The sequence below is a fragment of the Ambystoma mexicanum genome, chromosome 6q, assembly GCF_040938575.1.
Source record: "Ambystoma mexicanum isolate Mex_15411 chromosome 6q, UKY_AmexF1_1, whole genome shotgun sequence".
Classification (NCBI taxonomy): domain Eukaryota; kingdom Metazoa; phylum Chordata; class Amphibia; order Caudata; family Ambystomatidae; genus Ambystoma; species Ambystoma mexicanum.
In genome coordinates this window covers 762,641,902-762,664,631 of record NC_090937.1, presented here as the reverse complement: position 1 = coordinate 762,664,631, position 22,730 = coordinate 762,641,902, and the positions used below count along the sequence as shown (strand labels likewise).

The window sequence follows — 22,730 nt, the reverse complement described above, 5'->3', positions numbered from 1 at the left end:
GACTGCTTCAAAATGCAACACAGGACAGGACAGGAAATACTCCTGTGCAGATGGAAGTGGCCTGGGCTTTTTCATACATGATCATATTTGGTTGACACTAAATTGTAAATTTGCAATTCTGTTTTGTTAGGACGTCTGTTTGTTGGAGCTCACTTGGTATGTACTAGAACACTGCATGGGTTTGCCTCCAGGACAGGGTGGGGCAGAGATTTTCTGAGAGAAGACTTTGGATACCCTTGTCATGATGTTGTGCATTGTTCTATGACTTTGACCCTTTTATCAACCCTACACTTCATCTATTTAGGTATGTGTGAGCTTTAGTGTGTCTTGGATGGTAGCAGTATGGACATAGGAACCGATGAGCCCCATAAAATCAGGAGGTCCAGCAACTAGGGACCTTTCTAGAGCTATGTTTGTTAAAAAGGTCATCATGGGCTACCGATTAAAAAGGTTCAACGCCATCGCAGCAACATAGTTAAATTCAACAAGTACTGTAGTTTAGTAATAAAATTTAACTAGATGACCCAAAATATGCTGAAATTGGGTCAGAATGAAATAACTGGGGTTCTGAAAGTGGAAACAGCTAATCATACATTGAAAAGGTTATTGGATAAACAAGCAGTCCTTTTGTTGCTTAAATTCTGCATTGTGGATGGAGGAGATGAGCATTGATGCTTCAGTATTTTAAAATGCTTTCATCAAAACTATCTTTTAAAGATTATACTTGTATACACAATTAAGATTTGTTGGCTTTCATGTCGCTTTGCCTTTCAACCTATCAGGCAGCAGTCATAGGTATAACGTCAATGCTGGTTTCAAATGTACATAACCTGCCCATTCTCTACTGCCATGTCAACTTGTTACTACAAAATGTTTTAAGAATGGTTTGCAAAACAAACATTTTAGCAAAAGAATTGTCCCTACCCTGGTAAAATTGTGGTCAAGGGAATCGTCGAGTTCGCCATTGCTTGTAACTGGTATTTCTGCAGCAGTGCTTTTTGGAGAATCTTCAGACATTGCAAGTTCCTAAAATAGATAAGGGAGAAAAACAAAAATATAATGCAATCCATGTAGATGATGGTTAATCATCATCTGAAAACGTACTAAATGTTAATGTTTGTTCCAATAACCAACAGCTTTTCAAGGAGACTGCTAATCTGTACAGAGTTAACACAAGCAATTCTATATAAAAAAAAAGGCTAAGATGGGAGGGGTGGAGTCAGCAGAGCATTGTGGTAGCGATCTTCTTGAGAAAAGATCTGCAGAGCCCTCCAACGGTGAGTCAGGGATAAAGGCTTGAAAATGATGATCATGGCACTGAACGCCTCTACAAAAGCTACAGAGGAGTCTCTGCCTCAAACCTTCAGCAGTGTGCAGCATAAAACAGGTTGCCAAACTTGCACTTATTGAAATAATCACATTCCCGTAGCGTGAAGATGTAGATTTCGGAAGACGAGGTTTAGAAATTTCTATATGACAAGATATTATGAGCTGAAAAAGCTTGCAGACAACTCTCTAGAGGTAGTGTTGACTCAGGGAAACCACTCTGGTTCAGTTATAGCAGTTCTAAGCAATTTGTGCGATTTAGTGGGTCCTGGGGGGTACAGCCTTACAGAAATGCATGAATTTATGAATTTAATAGGCTGCTCATGTTCCTAGGTTGTCAAAAGGGACCCCGTGAGTAGCAGGCTAGCCCTCCTGGTGGTCAGAAAAGCGTTGCCAGGTTGGGAACCAGAGGAGGCTTTTCTACAACCTGTTAAAATCCGGGGGGGGGGGGAATAAACCACAGAAATAGACATGCAAGCTTTGAAGGACTGAATTAATAGCTAGTGAGGTATCGTTCCAATGCTTAATTGTTCTGTTTCATTGTTTATTTCTCTACAACAGGGAGCTAATGGGTTGTACTAGAATTGTAGGATTGCCCATAAGTGTTGGTCTCTCCCCTCGTTCTCTATCCCCAGCCTGCCTACTCGACTTCAGTGTCTGTTTAGAGAGGATGGGTATGTTGGCACTTTACATAGGTTGGAGACAACTTATAGTCATTATTTAAATTTAAAAAAAATACAACAGGTTTGGGTTATTGCATGCGGTCATGTCAACATGTGTTCAAACTGAAAACACTATTTGGTGCTTTATTTAATGTGGCAGGCGCTTTTATTATTATTTGTCCTTTTGTTAACACATGTTTCGGCCTCTGGCCTTTGTCAAAACTGGACATATATCAAATTGCTCTGATAAAGAAAACCTTCATTCAAAATGCGTGTGGAGGACAAAGAGTGAGGGGGGTTGGTGTAAGGTAGGAATCGAAGGTAAAGGAAGAATAAAATACATCGTTCATTAATCAGCGAGTCATTGCTGTTGAAATATTATAGATGTTCATTCTTCAGCTATTTTTCATTATTTATTTTTTGTTTAGTTTCACTCAACCTGTTCTTTTGTTAACGTATCACCTCATTTAGATGATTTCTCTGTATAGTTTGCCAACCACGGGTGAATCCCTCTACATTATAAAACCATTCCACGAGCACCATGCTCATAGGTCTACTTAATTGTTCATATTTAGCCTGCTACCCGATACGTATTACTCCTTCAAGTTAAAAGTTGCATTCTCAGTCCTATTGCATCTGTTGCACAAGCGTTAGCTGACACTACTCAACTCTCATGGGCACAGTGTTAATGTTATTGTTTGCCGCTGATTAAGTTAGAACATTGAAATTGCCTAAAGCATTGAAACTGACTAACTAGATTCGCCCCCAGCTCACATATGAAGACTTGCACACGTCCTTATGCCGGCATTGTATGCTCAGCTTCTCACCTCCCTTCGCATTCGGGATCAACTTTGCCATTCATCTTCCTTCTGAAAATGAATTCCATAATATCTCAGACTTCCCTTTCATTCTCGTGTTATGGCTATAAACCCCTCTTACTTGCCTGATACTCCGAGTCGATCTCCTACGGCAGCCTTCCGCTTGTTAAATGCGGCCGCCATTCTAGAAATATGAGGCCACCTAGTTTGATTCTTTAACAAGTTTTTCTAACAATGGTTTCATCTCACATATTCCCCATATCATTAAAGGACCTCAGACAGACTAGATATGTAAATCGTTGAGCAGTGTGCAGATGTGTACTAGCCCCACTCTAGAGTCCAGAATAATGTTGTTGCCCAGAAGCTTCAGCTCCAATCATGGCAAGGTATGCAACCTGCAGATTTTTCTCTCATATCCCGCAGCAATGCTGTGTTTGGCATTTAGGCCTGGAGCATGACAAAAGCCTGTATGCCATGACAAATCATCAATTGAACGGTTGTCAAGCTGCCCACTACAAAAACATACACCTACATGAAGAAACTGGAAAAAGGGAGCTGTGTTCCTCAAAATCACCACAATTTGTAGACCAAACTCAGCCCTGAGAAAGATCTCAATCACGTGAGTCTTCTTCAAAGCTGCAACACTTATCTGATTCGGCCAAGCCTGATGCTTGGGAAGATGCATATAAACAAATGTATTTTCCCGCCCCTTCCCACCATAGCGGAGATGGAGTCAATCTTACAGTCCATGTTGTCTACATTTGAGCAGTGACGCCCCAGCACTTCATACTCGCTACTGGTGCTTTTTCACTGGACAGCTCTAAGAAGCCTTACCTACATCACTGCAGACCTAAATAAGCTTTTGGGCCTAGACTTCTACCAGCACCATATGGCGGTCTATACACACACCGCAAGTGTGGTCTACCACAATTAAGCTGACTATGGTAAATAGGAAACCATACTCTGCTAATTTTGAGTAGATTCATGGCAGCGACTGCCTTATACTGGCTTTGAATGCTCTGGGCTGGTCCATCTGACCAAGAAGATGCATAGACCATGGCTCATCAGATCTAGGGGGTTAACCCAATTGGTTTAGCCCCCAAGCGTAGACTGTTTTATGCACCCATTCCAAATCAGAAAGCATCCCCAGATAACAAAAAGAAGAGGCTGGATGCTTTCAGGTGTAATCTGTAAATTATGGCAAGCCTTGCATGACAAACTCTTGTATTATACAATGGTGAAATATGTAGGTCAGCATTTGCCAGAATAAAAGCAGAACCTTGTTCTAGAAATGGTCCCAAACGGCAAGTATTTGATTATACAGATCCAGAAGGTAGGACTTGGTGCCATATGATAGTTTGTATAGATTAATAGGCACCATCGTGGTCATGGCAAAAATGTATGCAGAAATTGGTTTACATAACAATGATGTTTAGAATAAGCTCCTAGATTTGCCCTTTGACTGCAAGCAGATTTTGGGATCAAAAGCAGACAATTAGCTGGAGAAATTGGAGAACCTCACTGCAAAGGCATTAAGCCTTTATACCCAAACTAGATCCTTTAGACTAAACAAACCCTCTTAGGCAGTGGCAGAGTTGTACAATTGTTTGAGACAATCACACTAGCAGGGAAGCAGAAAACAATTGCTACAAACACCTGAAGTCTTTTTATGCTGGTCAGGAAAAGGGTTTGTTGGCACCTTTCAGTCACCAGACACATAAGAGTGGATTTAATAATAGGGACTTTCTGTATGTGACAAGAGTGGGGCAGTGGAATTCAAAACGTCTTTTCAAATTGTCAGCAAACAAACATCAAATCAGTGTCCTGAGGGTATCTTTGACTGTGCTCTCTCCTGCCCCACACAAACCCTGCATTTCTTTCTTACATTCTCTCAAAGCAGGATGACACTGATACAGGAGGTTATAGAATTGGCAATGAAGAAATGTCCTCATACCAAAAATGAGATGGTCTACAGCCTAGTTCAGATGGTCACACTGCCCTAATACTTCATACAGTTTGAGGACTGGTTGGTGTCCTTCGACCTAAAACCTTCATATACCAATCTTTGTCCCTCCAAAGAGATGCCCCTTAATTTCATTGTAGCAGTGGGACCCTACCAACAAAACTCCTTTTCTTTCCCCTCACATCCCTGCAGGTCTTTACAACAACCCTAAAGTGGCGAGTGCTCACTTAAGGAGAAGAAAGCATACTTAATTTAGCACTTGTTCAAATGCTACTGAAAGTTAAATCATTTAAGATGGTCTCTCTCATTATCTCAGGAAGCTGTGCATGCAGCTTCATTGTGTGCGTTCTCTCAACTTTAATTCCAGCCTGTTCCCATCAAACTGAAACCAATTCATTGGTGAGGTCATTTATATTCAGGCTGGGATCCCTCCACCTTCCTCAACATTTGAGACATTGGTCAAGCAGGCTTTCTGCTTCAAACAAACTTTTCTGCAGACTTAAGAATTCTGATCTCTCATGGGTTTACTGGCTTTGTGAATCTTTCTGGTGCCAAAAGCAAGGTTAAGAATGTGGCTCTTGCCATGGGCTTTGGGAACTCAGTGCTCAAAGGTCTGGAGAGAAGAATTGTTAAATTCTGGCATTGCCCATATTCTCCAGATTTGGTATTTGCCAATTGACTGACCTTTTCGCCAACTTTACCTTAGATGACATTAGTAATGCATGTCCTTGTTCGGAAGAGAAGCTCACCGGTTGCATCTTTGTCAGTGGTCATGAAGACAAACTGAAAGTGTTTTTACATCAATCTCCTGCAGCAGAGGATGATCAAGCTACCCTTTTGTAGCATATTGCAAATCCACTTGGGATAAATGTCTACAGATTGTAACGGACAACACAGATTTATCACCAAACAAAGAAGGGCTAGTGTAGGCTCGCTTAATCTAGTTCCGGACATTGAAACAGGTGTGGTTATTCTCAGGAGCACATCTGGCAGGAGGGGAATGCCCCCTAGGCAGAGTTTCACTGTATGTTTAGGGATTAGATACAGATATCACAAAAGCCTTGAGAAGGTCTTCAACCTTCCCTACAACTTATGTCAACTAACAAGTCAGGGTAACTGCTGATTTTTAAGCCATTGGGATGGATTCTGGAGTACTGAATATACCCATCTGACGGAGTGAATTCTGTTCTACCCCCTTTAACATTCTGGTGGATTTCACAGTAAGGGTGAATTGCAGGGCTGGCATTTCACCAAAATATTATCAAAAAACAGAAATGGCATCACTAATTCAATGGCATCACATGACGTTTAAGCTCAATCACATCATAGAATATGCTGCCCTGTGACCTTGATGGCAACACTGACGTAAACAAAAATAAAAAAAATAAAAAACCTTTAGTATGACTAAAGATAGTAGGACCCAATTACTGCTTAGTTCCTAAAGGAGACACAAAATGGTTTCAGTTCATAGGCATATTATCAACTAGGGTTTTGCCTTTACATACCATGGGTGCAATCAAGATATGCCTGTGGAATATACACACAACAAAAAACTTCTGTCAAGGCCATTTCCTCCTTTTGCCAGTAGAGCCTCATTGGGATAGCTGCTGCCATTTTATACCAATGATAGGTTCACACAACCATTGTATAGTTATCAAGTGCAAGTTACAGACTCATTCGCAGGTACTCCAGTCATATGCCCAGCGTGCTTCTTTTGCACAGGTTTAGTTGGTTCAGCACCTCCAACCACGCGAGGCTGTGCCTTAATGTACTTTATGTACTATGTGACTGTAATATCCACCATTCTATAACCAGGCATGATTTGTATTTACATTTAAAGTGCCAAAAGGTGAACTATAAATAACCATTAGATTTTGAATCAGAGGTACCGAAAAAAGCTGCCTTCTGAAAGCGAGTTACAGCAGGTTTCAGGAACGCACATGTGACCTTTGAACATGCCCGACTGCCACTGCAGGGCTGGACTGTAAATGTCAGGAGTCTGGTACATCAAAGGCACATGAATGCAGTATGCTTTTGGCATGGAGCTTTTATGAAATAAGGGTTTAATTAGCAGACCTCCCCCTTTTAGAAACAAAATTACCTCCATCATTTTGTTTAATTAAATAAAATTGACAAGAGCTCAGGCTATCCCGCCCTCACCAGATGGCATTCTGACACAAAGACACACCTTGAAGTTGAGTCCAAGAATACCACAAAGAGAGTGAGACAGAGTAATTAAAATAAACTAGTAGGGGTGTGGGGGGGGGGCAACTGTGCTGAAGCTGAGCCTTACCTGGCAGGCACCTGCAATTTGTATTCATTTAAAGCACTGCTAAGGGGGTTTGTGCAACTTTCACTTCCTACCCTCTGTCCATGAATGACCTTTGTCAAAAATGTCAGGGTTGCGATATACAACGACTGCACTACCTACTCAATGAGTTACAGAGGCCAACATGTGGCAGCTAGACTTATCCTTGGACTAAAAGGCACAAATACATCTTGCCGGCCTTATGAACACTGCAGTGACTCACAATCAAACTGAGGGTTCACTTCAAAACTCTCTGCATTGCCCAAAATGGCTTCTAGAGCAGGGGTACAGAATTCATCACAACCAAATTAATTCACCATCAACCACTGTAGGTTCTTTCATCCAGAAAAGTAATCCCAGAAACAGTGCACAGTTTAAATTGGAAAAGCCACATAGAATATTCCTCTTGACTCCTCTTAACCAAACTCTGGAATTCAATGCCAAAATATCTGCATTAGGAAGGACCACCTGACCTACAGATAATGGCTGAAAACCTGATTAATCTAACACCAGCACACACAGGAAGCCAGCACTAAAACCTCAAGCAACACATGCCCACTCATGGTAATATCAAGTTACATAATCATACCACAAAATTGCATGCCATGAGGGGCGTGTTCAGCAGAGATGGGAAGGGAACGTGTTCCTCTCCAGCTCTCTGATAAGATCCAGTAAATGGAGATCCTCCGTGCATCTGGAAACCAAACAAAGATTATTTCCACACATGAATTGGTGACCCACCCCTGGGAAGACCCCAGGATGAAAGAACTACAGTGAGGTCCCTCATTACAACAGTAATTCAATGGCAAAAAAATAACCTGTGTGAATTAAAGGTAATCAAATCATCGCAGTTGAACAGGGAGCCCAATGAGAGAGGAGGGAGCAAGCTGTGGGAAAAGGAGTAGAGCTTTCAAACAAGCCGAGAAGGGCACAAACTTTATTAAAAGGTAAATGATACAGACGGCGAGGCACCACAGAGACTGGATAAAGGGGGCAGTATTGCGCTTCTAGCTGCCAAGCGGTACCTTTTGTACACAATCTCCCTTGTGAACTACTCCTTAATAAGTTACAGATATCACCAGAATACACTGTTTATTTCCTTGTGGTGTATCGTTTCCCAGGCTATGTCTCCAATCAGTTTGTAGCAGATTTTCCACAACTATTGCAGATCTCGCCATGATCTATTTCAACCTAGTGTAATTGGTCTATTTTAATCTCCATCTACAACTGCCCCTTGATTTCCATGCACAAAGTCTTGTTTTCTCCTTGACTGACTCTGGTTTCTTCCTATGTAACCACAGGCCCTCTCATATCGGGGCAATCAATTGGACATAATCTTTTCAAATATCTTTGAGCCATTACCTATGCTTTGGTCTGACCATTTTCTAATTCTGTTCACTCTGCTTCACTCCTACCCTAAAGCCAAGCCACCTCCCCTTCTAAAACCTCAACGGCGATGTTCTCATATTCATATTGACACTATCTCCTGTGCCGTTATTGAGTATAACCAACATCATAGAACTAATGGCCTGAAAGTTTGTAATGCTCTGGTTGCAGTTCTACAGCAGAGGCATTAGTCCCTCTTCAGCTTTGCTCCACGCGCAGTGCCCCTTCTGCTGCTTGCTACTCTTTAGTACTACGGTGACTGAAACAGAAATGTGGTCGCTTGGAGCGTAAATGGCACCTACTACCCAATCCTGAAACCAAACAGGCATATGCACACACTAGGAACCACTATCAAAAGGCGGTTAAAACTGCTAAATCTCAGCACTACGCTGACAGGATTCTTAATGCCCCCTGCTCCTCCAAAGAGCTTTTTGTAGTTGCCAAGGACCTTACTGCTCCTGCTCTATCCCCCGCCGCGGCCTCTCACTTTCAATCTCTATGCAATCTCAGTTTCCTTCTTTCAAAATAAAATTTGCATGATTAGAGAAAACATTCATGCCGAGAGAAGCATCACTCCCAAGATCGCTAATCCTTTGAACTGCCCGGCTTTTTTGCCACCATTTCAGACAGCTTGGTCGCAAATGGGCTCCTCAAACTCAATCGGCCTCACCCATGGATCCTATTCCTTTGCATATTTTGCAGGATTCAGCGCTGTATTTGGTCCCTTTAATTACTGAGGCACTTCAATACTCATGTAGTACTGAATTTGTTGCCCCTTCCCTTAAACACACAGTTGTCTTCCCCGCAGCTTAAGACGCCACACTTAGATCCTGAGATGGCGGGAAAATACTGTACTGTCCAAATTGTTGGAATCTATGGTCACCCCTCAGCTCTCCACCTACTTTGAGGCTAATGACATTCTTCACCCCTTCCAGGTGGGTTTCCGCCTGGGGATGGGTACAGAATCAGTGATGGTGGCTCTCCACAACGACATTGCACTGGCATCAGACCGCAGAGAGACGAGTGCTCTCATCTTACTCGATCTCTCTGCAGCCTTCGATACCGTTGACCACTCGAGACTACTGTAGTGTCTTTCAGATGCTGCTGTTTCAGGGATGCCTCTGAAATTGTTCTCTTTTTTATTGGGGAGTGCCGAGGTGGTGCTTGTCCCCCCCCCTCACCCCCCCACAGTTTACTTCTCCCCTCACGGTAGTTGACTGCTGAGTCCCTAAGGGACCGGCACTCTTCCCTCTTTGCTTTTCAACTTACATATGGCTGCCTTGGCTCGACTTACTGCCAACTTTGGGGTTCATTTCTTTATGTACGCAGACGATACACAAATCTTTCGTCTTAATGCCCCAACTGACAGCTCCTCGGCCCTACTGGGAGACTGTCTCTCTGCCGTTTGCCAGTGGATGTCTGAAAACTGGTCAAAACTAAACAGTGATAAGTCAGATATTTGTTATCGGACAGTCAACCATCGACTGGACTCCCCATTATTGGCCTACCTGTCTTGGTCCCTGTCCTTGGCCTACCAGTGTAGTGAAAAATCTGGGTGTTAAGATTATGTAGTCTGGCTCCAGAGAGGCACATATCTTCACGGTTTGCCGCCGCAGCAGCTTTGTCAAACTCGGGGTCTTGAAGAATGTGCTTCCATTTCTTCCCAGTAATGTAAGGAGCAACATTGTTACTGCCGCCATTATAGGTGCCATTGACTATTGCAATGGCATCTATCTGGGTCAACCGGAGCCCTTACTCCAGCGACTCCAAATCCTCCAGAATGCGGCAGCAAGGCTGGCCCTCTGTTCTCCCCGATCAGCCCACTCTCGGGACCTCCTGCAGCACCTCCACTGGCTCCCGGTGAAGTGTCGGGTGGAGTTTAAAATTCTTTGTATGGTTCACCGGGCTAGCCACGGTACAGGCGCTTTGTTCCTTCAGTCGAGGCTGGCTCTCTACCAACCTAAGAGACCTTCGCTCAGCTGGCCAGCTTCTGCTGACTGTTCCCCGTTTTCGTCGCTCCCAGTTGGGAGGCAGATCCTTTTCAGTGCTGGCACATATGTTGTGGAATGCGCTTCTGCCACATTTTAGGAGCATTCAGGCACTATCTGCCTTTCGCAGGCAATTAAAAACAGGTCTGTTCTGAGTCTGATTCTAATTCCTCCCTCTCTGGCGGTTTGCTGCCATCCGCGCCTTGACGCCTTCAGGTCTTTGCCGCGCTTTCCGGGTTGACTGCACTATACGAGGAAGTGACAAGAGGTAGAAACGCACAAGTGCAACCAGGAAGCGAACATGGCAACATCCAACCTCATGAAGGATTAATCACCCCTGTCAAGTGGCATATACAGCTGAACAAATTGGCTCCTTCCGCCATGGCTAGTCCCCTGTGAAAGACATAAGGAAAAAACATTCTTAGGCGGACAACAGAGGAGAATAGAGAAAACAGCAAGAAGGATATAAAAACATAGAACCAGCAGAGACTGTGAAAGGCAGAAAGAGTATAAGAAGTGAACGAGGCTCAGTGAAGGCACCATACAGGTGGGGCCCTAGAGAGAACGCATTAGTCAATGGGAGCCACTCACAGCGACTGGCTCTAACAGCACTGGAATAAAACCAATCTTGGCTACGAAAGGGAAAGGCCCCTGGTGCTATCTTAATTCATATAGAAACATAATTTGAATTGGTGTCCAAATGTCTGAGGGGGGAAAAGAGAAAAGGGTGCTGCGCAGCCTAGACAGACGAAGTTGGAAGTGTTTTCTAAAAAAGGGAATCAAAACCATGGTCTAGTGCAAGTGGAGAAGAGCAACCGTCAGAGAATGATCAGACATCTACGCCTCACTGCACGAATGATAAAACACTGGCGGCAATAACAGCATTGAGGGCCTCCATGGAGACCCGGATTGGCGAAATAAAAAAGTGACATGGGCCTTCTTCGACTAGACTTACAGAACTTAGCAGAAAGAGTGCGCAACAGCGAAAGGAAGGTGGGGGAGGTGTCATCAAATTCCAAGGAACTTCAAGAGAACATCCAGAAACTAAAAACAAAAAAGTGAGATTGCTACAAGAAAGGGTGGAGGAAGCGGACGAGAGAGCCAGAAGAAGCAATATTCAAACTCTGGGTCTGCCAGATGGGGAGGAAGGCATAAACCCAACCATGTACCTTGAAAATCTGCTGCTCCAGGAGATTGGCCCAGGAGCCCTGCCTCAAGAGTTTACAGTGGAGAGGGCCCTTCGAGCACTATCGAATAAAAATAAAAAAAACTCCTGCCGGGGCATCGCCTCAACCAGTTATTGCACACATTTTTAACTAAAGGGATAACTTGTCCTTCTCCAGAAATCTGTTGAGGTGCAAGCACATTGACAATCTACCCAGACTATACAATCCAAGTCCAGCGAAGAAGAGGCCAGTTTGGTCCTATGAGGAGAGACTGTGCAGGTATGGCATAAAATACATGCTTTTATATCCTGCAAAATTGAAAGTGCTACACAAAGGTAAATCTGTTCTTTGATACTCCCGAAGATGTGAACACATGGATGGATGCTAACCAGATGCCGCAGAACGAAGAGGACAAGTAACAGACTTACAGATGAAAAAGTATGTTAATATATATGTGACAAAGGGTGCACAGACTAAATGTTGGACAATCTGGCTTGAAAGTAATTGGGGAGAAGGTTTAGTTTTTCGTAACAGCTTTGGTAATAACATCGCTAGGCTAAAAAACAGACAGGGGGAAATGTGAACCGTAGACGAGGAGAAGCTAGAAATAATGGTACAATTCCATGAGGAGCTGCTTGGTCGTGAAAACCTTGATAAAACTAATCAGAAAGCTTGCATGTCCACAATCCCCCTACCACAACTCACAGAACAAGACAGGAACAAGTTAGGGTAGCAGATAACAGCCCAAGAAGTCAGTGATGCGATAGCATCCCTGCTGGGAGATAAGACACCTGGCCCAGATGGCTTGGGAAATGGTCATTATAAAACTTTCCACGCACAACTCTTGGCCCCTCTCACCCGCCTCTTTAACGTAATCGTAGACAAAGGCTCAGTTTTGGCAGACATGGGCCGTTCAGTCACGATATTAACCCTAAAACCGGGCAGAGATCCTGCAGAATGCGCTAGCTACCATCCTATAGCACTTCTAAACACAGATGCAAACCTTAATGCAAAAATCTTGTCAAACAGATTGATGAGTCTTGCCAGAAATCATACACGAGGAGCAGGCCGGTTTTATAAGAGGGAGGCACACACAAGATAACGTCAGGCGGGGCATAGATGTAATCGATTGGGGGACAAGAACGAACCAAAGATTTTCAGTAGCAGCTTTCGATGCCAGACACACTTTTGACAGCCTAAATTGGGACTACCTAAAGCTAGTACTGGAGGGATTCGGGTGCGGGACGACTTTCATTAAGATGGTCCTGGCGAACTATCAGCTTCCATCCACAAACTTTATAGTTAACGACCATAGTTTGGGACAGATCAATATTAGGAGAGGCACACGGCATGGCTGTCCCCTCTCCCCGCTGATCTTTGCAATGGCAATGGAACCATTTTCAGTCCAGATAAGGGGAGACCCAGACATTAAAAGGGAGTGAACTGTGGCAGTACCACACGTAAGATTGTGCTTTATGCGGATGACATAATGCTCTACATGGAAGACACCAAAAACACGCTACCCAGGGACATAATGAAATTACAAAGGTTTGCTGGCATATCAGGATTTGCTAGAAATTACTCAAAATCCAAAGTATTAAACATTACAAAAAAAGTGGGATGAACTAGCAGACCTGGAGAAAACATATCCCCTAATATGGGAAAAGGAATCACTGGAGTACCTGGCGGTCTATATAACATGGAAAACAGGGAACCTTTTCAAAGCAAATATCGTGCCCCTATGGAAGCGACTTCAAGAGGCCTTACAGACCTGGGATGCCCAGGAAATGTCATGTTTTGCAAGGATCGCAGCAATATAAAATGACTCTACTGCCCTGACTGTTGTATGGAGTGAGCTTGATTCCTGCTAATATACCTCCTCAACTAATTAGGGAACCCAGAAAGCAATATTTAACTTCATTTGGCAGAACAAAAAACCGAGGATCCAAAGAGGGATTTTGACACACCCTGTACTCCTAGTGGGGATGGGAGTCCCTGACATCGGAAGGTACATACTAACGGCTCATTTGACACCAATGCTTAAATGGCCGAGTCAGGACACTCTGAATGGGTGGTGTAGGATAGAACAAGCAGCGACCACAATCCCGCTAAAAACACTGCTATTCTTAAACTCTAATGCCTGTGAGAGAGAGGGGATTCTGTTAGAAGGCACTAGAGCATCACTACGAAGCTGGGGTCAAGCATTTCGGGGGAAGAAAATACGGCAGGGACTAGGCCCCGCTTAGCGCACAATGCAGACTTCACATCGGGACTCCATCGACAATTCTGGGAGGGGTGCAGAAACATTATCTTTGAGGGACATGTACCATGAGGGTGCCCTTTAACATTTGTAGACTGTAAAAAGAAATTTGGAATAGGGGAAAAGCAAAGGTATAAATATATGCAACTCCGTCACTGGATCTCCCACCCAATAGGGAAAAAGGTTGAAGTGAGGACTCCATCTGGCCTGGAGCTAACAATGCACGAGGGGGCAATCACAAAGGTGTTAACTAGCCTATGTAAACTACTGGATAAGGCACAAGCAGTAGACAAACTCCCATAAAAGGAGAACTGGGAAAAGGATATGGGGGGAGGCGATTACAGTAGAAGAATGGGCCCAGATTTGATCGAGAGCGCATAAGCTGTCTAAATCTGCGGCGATCAAGGAATAAGCGTACAAACTCAGCTACAGATGGTATATGTCCCCCTACCGACTACACAAAAACGCCAAATATCCTCCAGAATGCTGGAGACAATGTGGGGGAGGGGTGATCTGTACAACATGTGGTGGAGGTGATAACGTACTGGAAAGAAATCTTGGGGCTCAAAGACATAACAGGAACGGAGCTGCTACTATCTCCAAAAATAATCTTACTGAGTGCAGTGTCGGAGGGAAGCTATGCTGCATCCGGGAACAGGGCCGCCTTAATAACACCTATTGACGTTAGCGAGAATGACATTAGCGCAACGATGGAAGACTAAAAGAAGGTCCCACGGCATCCTGGTGGTGGGTCAGAGTCTGGGGAATCATGGTAATGGAAAAAATATGCGCCCTTAAAGCAGGGGAATTTGTGTCTATTTGGGACCCCTTCCAGGACTTTGAAGGACAGGGAAGCCCACTACTTCAAACTGTGAATCCTCAGAAACATCCATGTCCGATGAGAGATTACGGGAGAACAAAACTCACACGCCGGACCCGGGAGGAGATGTAGAGAGAGATTGAGGACTTAATGGCCATAGAGGGGAGGAGGGGAGGAGGGGAGGGAGAGGGGAGGAGGGAGTGAGGAGGGAGGACGGCGGGGCGGGGGAGAGGGGTGGTGGGAGTTCTAGTTGAATGTTACAAAAATGGGAGACAATTCCTCCACAACTAACAACGTCCAACTCGGAAAACAAGTTCCATCTATGTATTTGTATAACATAGCAAAATCTGTTGTATGTTGTAAATGCTTATGTCGCCTCTGAAAAATAAAAAACTGGGTAAAAAAACAAAAAACAAAAAAATGAATGGCTAAAATGATAAAAATCGCTGGGAATATAACAATTACATAAAGAAAATAAGAGTGGCAACGTATTTACAACGTAAGGGAGTTAAAATATCACTGCTCCAAGAAACTCACAACACAGGTGTTTGGAAAATGGGGAGGGGAAAGGATTTGGATCAACGCAAGGGGAGTATTCACATGGATAGCCCCGACTGTCCCCTTTAGAAAAGTGGGAATATACACGGATAATGAAGGTAGAATGGTAGTAGTACACGGATTCCTGGAGAAAAAAGAAGTCTGCTTAATAAATGTAAATCATAACACAGCAGCCTTCTTCGGGCCTCTATATAGTAGACAAGCCCCTTTTAAAGGAATGAGATGGATCTGGGGTGAAGACTTTAATTGTACAATTGACCCGAGATTGGTTAGATCAGACAGTAAAGGTATTTTACCTTCCCCCTTTCCAAAAATTCCATTCACACTCATGAGAGATCTAGATTTACAGGAGGTCTGGACATTTTCATTATATTCCCAAGTACATAAAATGTACACTCGGATAGATTACTTCCTTACGTGTAGGGGCCAGATTGCAGAGTTTGTGGGCGAACACCATCTGACCACTCACGTCCAACAGTGAACTGGGTTCTTGCCAACCAACGGGCACATATACCTACATGGTAATTCCGAGCTGAGACCTTAAGGGATGCCCATTCATGGATATTAGACAGCAGATATGGGAATATTTTAACCTTAATGAGGGTACGGTGGCATGGGGCAGGTACTTTGGGACGCTTTTAAAGTGGTGGTGCAGTGATAACTGTTGCTAAGGCTGGCGGGATCCAGAGGGAGTTGGAACAAAAGCTGGCAGGTACTTAAGCGGAAATAAAACAGTTACAAGGAGAAACAAAGGGAAGTAAAGATACAGAAAGAAAGCTCATTCTACTAAGACAAGAATGCCTGGCAAACTGGGAAAGACTGGAGGAGTATAGTTTTGCAAAATACACCGAAAAGCTACACGCTCAAGGAGATAAGCCAGGGAAATTATTGCCATGGTTGTGCTAAAACAGGGATGATCAGGAGGGCATTCTAGAAATGGAGGATGATTGTGGGGAGGCATGAAGATTGCAGAAATAAATCAATGAGACCTTCCGAAAAGGTTATACACGGCTAAGGAATACAAAATTAAGGGAAATGGAAAAGACATTGAATAAGATATGTCTACCCACCTTAAATGAAGACCAAAATGAAACATTAGAGGCCCCCCTCTCGCTGGAGGAGATATGTAATATCATAACAATGCTCCCTACGGGTATGACACAGGAGGGGAAGGCTTACCTGCCGAATTTTATAAATAATTTATTGACGAAGTGGCACCAACACTATTACAAACACTATAGGAAGTATTAGAGACAGGCGTACTACCTCAAAGCATGGAGTAATCTATGATTATTCCGATCCTGAAACCAGGAAAAGTAGGAAGGTACAGTGATTCATATAGACCGATATCGCTAATGAATCAAGATACAAAAATCCTCACAGTAGTCCTGGCAGAAAGATTGAAAAAGTTAATAGGAACCTTGATCCACCCAGACCAGACGGGTTATGTCCCAGGTAGGGCGACAACAGGGAATCTACGGCGCTTGCATGCAATCATTGAAAGAACAAGGGACTGGCCGGAAGGATGTGCAGTGGTGACATTAGACGCAGTCAAAGCTTTCGATTCTGTACCGTGGGAATGGCCAATTTTCTCCCTGCACCCCCCTCCCCCCCTCCCCCCCTCCCCCCCACCCCTAAGACATTTTGGACTGGGTGAGAGGGTTATGAAATGGGTCCAAATATAGTATTCTAGACCGGTAGCAAGGGTGAGGACGGGTAAATAGATCACAGAGCCGTTCCGGATACAAAGAGGCACAAAACAAGGATTTACTCTGTCCCCCATGTTGTATATTCTGGCCCTGTAACCCCTTGCAGTGTTTGAGAAAATAATTTTGGGACACCGGACTGCAAATAGGGGGGAGTACATCACCTAATATCATTATATGCGAATGACATGTTATTGTATATGTGTAACCCATAGGATACCCTGGATGCATATTTAGAAGTATTCGCAAACTTTGAAGAGTTGTCGGGAATAGCAATTAGTAAAATTAAGTCCTGTATATTTCCATTGGGGAGCTGAGTCGGAGTTGACATACGCAGGATGCCGACCTATGGCTCCAATGGTAGGTTGACATATTTAAATATCTGGGTATTGATATTTATCATAACACACATGCGACACATCGGCAAAACATACGAGTGATATCGGGACCAGAAAATTAATTTAGATTGTGGGAAAAACTTCCTCTCTCTCTGTAACAGATAGAATTGTACTCATAAATATGGTTGCCCGTCTCAGATTGTTATATACGTTTGTGAATATCCCGGATCTCATACCTAGGTCTTTCTTTAGGAAATTAAATATGATAGTGGGAAGGTTCATATGGAAACAAGGCTGACGCAGAGTGGCCATGGACACAATGCACAGGGGGAGGAGAGGGCCATCCCGGGATCGTAGGTGGGCCAGACCTTTTGGGCATCTGCACACACAAAGAGAGGTGGAGTCGGGATCCTTCTACACAAGAACCAGAGGCTCACTGAGGTAACCAAGTGGGAAAGGGAGGATGGGAGATCCTTAGTGGTATCGGGTAACTTACACAACTTGAGAGTCACCCTCGCGGTCATATACTGCCCCAATGTGGGCCAGATCAAATTCATCCAAGAGGCAATAGGGGAGATAATGGCCAAAGCTGAAGGGCTTCTGTTGCTGAGTGGGGACTTTAACATGTGGGCGAACCGGGAACTGGATCATAGTGGAGAGGCCGTTCCACTGGGCAGCAGAGGGGGTTAACCTCTTGGGCTATTTCGGGACCTGATGTGGAATCATGGATTGGTAGACATGTGGAGGGAGCTGCACCTGACCGCAAAGGGGTACACCTTCTACTCTGCAGTCCACGGCACTAGGACGAAGATAGATTATCTCTTTACAGAATACCAGAACATGAGCAGAGTGGAGTCCTGTGACATCCGCCCGGTCAGCTGGTCGGATCACGATCTGGTCAGGTCAGAGTTTAGTATCCTCGGTCTGAAACCCAAGGAATCCCTATGGAAGTGTAACGACTTCCTACTCCGGGATGCGTTTTAAAATTTTTTTTTTTTTTTAAACGTGTTTATTTTAAACAGGCAGGTTATGGCAATACAAAGCTTAATCACTTGCGACATGTAGCATACAGTAATACCATTTGACCCTCCTCCCACCCCACCCTCCGGTCTCAAGTACCGTCTTCGCGTCCGCGCAGGGGATCTCCATCCTGAATAGTTCTCCTGGCCAGTTGGGGCTTGAAAGTCAGGGCCGGGAACCTTTGGTCAAAGTCCAATACCGGACCCCAGATGTTGCAAAAGCGATGTAAAGTGCCTGCCCCAGCAGCCGTCACCTTCTCGGCGATCAGGATGCCCCAGACTTTTATCCACCAGAGAGGCATGAGAGGGCCTTCCGTCGTTTTCCATGTGCGGGCTATCACGTTCCTGCCCGCAAGTAGGCATTGCGATAATAGTTTGGCCTTGGGACCAGACCTTGGGTAGATCCCGGGGATCGGTGCTCCAAGGAGTATAGGTCAGGGCAGTCGCACCTGAGTGATGTCCGCTATCGTCTCTAGGTATTGTTTCCAAAAGGCTTGAGCCTTGGGGCAGGACCACCACATGTGGAAGAAGGAGCCTATTTGGCCGCATTGCCTCCAGCATTGTGGGTTGAGTGTGGAGTTCATATGGTGAAGTCTTAGGGGAGGGTAGTACCACCGGAGGAGGATCTTGTAGGCGCACTCTCTATTTGTGATGCATGATGAGGACGTGTGAGCCCGGGACGAGATGTCAACCCACTGTTGGTCTTCAATCGGATGGCCCAGGTCTGCCTCCCATAGGGCCATATACAGGGTCTTGGAGGTTAAGAAATCCGTTTGGAGGCATTTGTATAGAGTGGAGATTCTTCCTCGGGGCGGGAGCTCATTAAGGGTCAATTCGATGGCTGTGGGGGGGACGAGTAGCCACCTGGCTAGTCTGTGGGTGGGTGCACCAGTGGCGTAGCTGGGTGTATGTGAATCTGTCTTGTTCCTGGATCCTAAAGAGTTCTTTGCATCGCTCAAAGGTGCACGGTTGGCCCCCTTCAAAAAGTTGACCCAGGGTTTCTAGGCCTCCTACAATCCAGGCCTTAAAATTCCGGGGAGACAGACCAGGTGAGAAGGTCGGGTTCATAAACACCGGGGAGAGGGGGCTGAGCCCAGTCGGGATCCTCTTCTGTTTCAACGCCTTGTCCCATACCGAAATGGTGTGTTTGGTGGCCGCCAGAAGATTCCGCCACTGTCGCCGTTCCGGAGGGGGAATATGTGGGAGAAAGCGTAGCGGGAGGGATAATTGTGCCTGTTCAAGATCCACCCATCTAGGGCGGTTGGTAAGGACTTGCCATGATTGGATACAGGACAGTTGAGCCGCCATTAGGTATTTCTGCAGGTCAGGGACCCCGAGGCCACAGAGTTTCGCGTTGCCCAGCATCGTGGATTTAGGGATCCTGGGTTTTTTCCCCCTCCAAATAAACTGCCGCATTTTCTTCTGTAGGTTTTGAAGGGCTGGCGCCGGAACCGGCACCGGGAGTGCGGAGCACGCATACAGAAATCTTGGTAGTAAATTAATTTCACAGGCTGTAATACGGCCCATCAGCGATATCTCTTGTGCCTCCCAGCGTCTCAAATCTGCCTCCAAGTTTGTAAATAATGGGGGAAAATTAGCCCGATAGGTCTCGCTTGGATAGGCGGGGATCTGGACTCCCAAGTAGCTAATTCCCTTGGCCGTCCATTGTATTGGGCACAGCGGAATTGGAGCTTCTCCGTCTTCCCGGGTCAAACCCACTCCCATGGCGGCTGACTTCCGGAAGTTGATAGTGAAGCCTGTGACCTTGCCATATCTCGTTATCTCAGCCAGGGCTTGAGGGAGGGAGGACGGGGTTTCGTGATAGTCAGGAGGAGAGGGCATAGAGGGCCCGTTTGTGGTGTGCCAGGCCTGATTGAAAGCCTTCGACTGCAGGGTTCAACCTGATCCGCTGGGCAAACGGTTCCATAATTAGAGCGAAGAGAAGTGGCGACAGCGGGCATCCCTGTCGGGTTCCGCAAGTTAGGTTGATGGGGGAGGAGAGGATGCCATTAACTCTGAGAAGAGTTTTGGGAGCTTTGTAATTAGCCAGCATCATAGTGCAGAACTCCGGGACAAATCCAAAAGCCTCAAGAGTGAGCCTCATGAAAGTCCAATCTACTTTGTCGAACGCCTTGGCCGCGTCCAGGGCCAGAAGCACTAGTTCCCGGGAATCCCGGGAGGCAAGTTCCACCAGATCCAAGGCTCTTCGAATGTTGTCGGCCATGGAGCGCTGTCTGAGGAAGCCACTCTGATTCGCACTGATTATCTCTGGCAAGAACTGAGATAGTCGTGATGCCAGGATTTGAGAGTAAATATTAGCATCTATGTTGAGCAGGGCAATGGGTCTATATGATGCAGGGTTCTTCGGATCGCCTCCAGGTTTAGGTAGTAAGACCTATTGACTCCTGCATGGACGGGGTTATGATGCCCGTGGTCCTGAACGAGTTAAACAACTGTACCAAAGGCGCTAATAGTTGGGGTTTGAAAATCTTGTAAAACCTGGTTGTATACCCATCAGGGCCAGGGGCTCAGGATTTAAGGGCTTTTATTGCCTCGTCCACTTCTTCGTCAGTAATCGGCACCTCCAGAGAGTCACGGGCTGTTCTTTTTAGCCGGGGAAGTGCTGCACCCCGTAGGTATTCCTTCTGTTCCTCCATGTCCCGCACTGGAGCGGTCATCACCTGAGTCAGGTGGGTCGTAGCGAGCTGCAGTTTTTCCTGGTCAGCGTAATGGACCTTGCTTTGTTGGTCCCACAGGCCCACAATTGTATTGTTCCTCTTCGCCTTGGCAAGTTTGGCCACTAGTAACTTATTTGCTTTGTTGTTTTTAGCATAATAAAACTGTTTAGCTTTTGCCATGTGGTGGGCAGTGTGTTCGGCATAGTGGGCCTCGATCTTTTTTTGCGCTATCCGGATGGCCCGCTGAGTTTTAGGGGTCCAGCCCTTCTCCTTATGGGTCCTTTCTGCATTTCTAAGTTCTTCCTCAAGGCCCTGGTGAGTTTGACGTTTGTGTCTGTGATAGGCCGCTCCTTGCGCAATCAGTTCACCCCGCACTACTGCTTTCATTGTGTCCCAAGTATTGGCGGTAGAGGGGTCTTCACTGGGGTTCTCCTTAAAGAAGTTAGTGATTGTGGTTGCGATCGCGTCGGAGTGGCATCTTATTAAGAATCGGATCATATAGAGTCCATCTGCGCTGTTGGGGGTTAGCTGGTTCCTGCATGCGGATTTCCAGGGTCACCGGGGCGTGATCAGACAAGATTCTGGAGCCAATTGTCACATTGTTGGTGAACGTGAAGATTTGTGGGGACACTAGAAGAAGATCTATCCTGGAGAAGGTTCTGTGGACATAAGAATAAAAGGAAAAGTCTCTTTCGGATGGGTGGAGTACTCTCCATGACTCCACCACCCCCAGAGTTCTAAATAGTTGTAGGAGAGCCAGGGCTATGGTGAGGTCTCCGGCACTGGGTGGGTGCGACTTGTCTTTGCTGGGGTCTGGGACGGAGAGAGAGTTGTACTCAGGGATTCATAGAACAGCACCTGGCCCGAGTTGGGTGCGTATACGGAAATTATAGAGTAGAGTTGTCCTAGTAGTAGGCATTTCACCGCCATGTACCGCCCCACCGGGCAGCTTATAGAGTCTAGAATTTGAGGGTTCAGTCCCTCTCCCAAATAGGATGGTTTTGCCACCCCTCTTGGAGTTTATTTTTTGTATTTTATTTATTTATATAGCGCAGAACCAGGCCCAGAGGCTACCGGGCGCACCTCTTCAACAGTGGTTACAACAATACATGGACATGGTGCAGATCATGGGAATCCCAAAAACATAGTGCAAAGGTACAGGTAAAAACATAGTACAGGTCATAATAATCAAGCAACAGAGCAGATAAGACACGCATACATGTCAAATTGGGGTATCAGCTATTCAGTAGGACATGCAGTCATCTGAGGCGGCTAGCCAATGTTTAGCTTTGAGTTTAAATAGGTTGAGTGATGATAGATTTCTAATATTGAGTGGCACAGAATTCCACAGTTTGGCTGCCAAGACAGGGAAACTAGTTCCTCTGGCTGTTTGGAGCTTGAATCTGGGGATGTAAAGGCTCTGGTTATGGGCAGACCCAAGTGTTCGGGGGGGGTATATTACGTGAACCGCGTAGCTAGGTAAATAGGGGCTAGGTTATGAAGGCATTTGTAGGTGAGGGCAAGTGATTTTAGAGAGATCCTTTGGGCGACTGAAAGCCAATGCAGGTTCTTCCTGGTAGCCGAGATATGTGCTGATCTGGGGATGTTGAGGGCTGCTCTAATAGCGTTATTCTGAGTGATTTGGAGTTTATCGAAGTTGCATTGGTTAGTGCCTTGATACAGTACGTTACAATAGTCCAGTTTGGACATAACCAGAGTCCTAGCGAGGGTGAT

General features: G+C 45.3%; 1 protein-coding gene across 5 annotated transcripts in view; it reads right to left on the bottom strand.

The window, feature by feature from the left end:
• Nucleotides 1–22,730, bottom strand: part of ARFIP1 (ARF interacting protein 1) — a 607,935-nt gene that overhangs the window by 445,759 nt on the left and 139,446 nt on the right. For all 5 annotated transcript variants that reach the window (XM_069631288.1, XM_069631287.1, XM_069631291.1 and 2 more), the window contains one exon: nt 925–1,026. In XM_069631288.1, coding sequence (XP_069487389.1) covers nt 925–1,017 — 93 coding nt within the window. In that variant the 5' untranslated portion in view covers nt 1,018–1,026. The remainder of the gene's footprint in view (nt 1–924; nt 1,027–22,730) is intronic.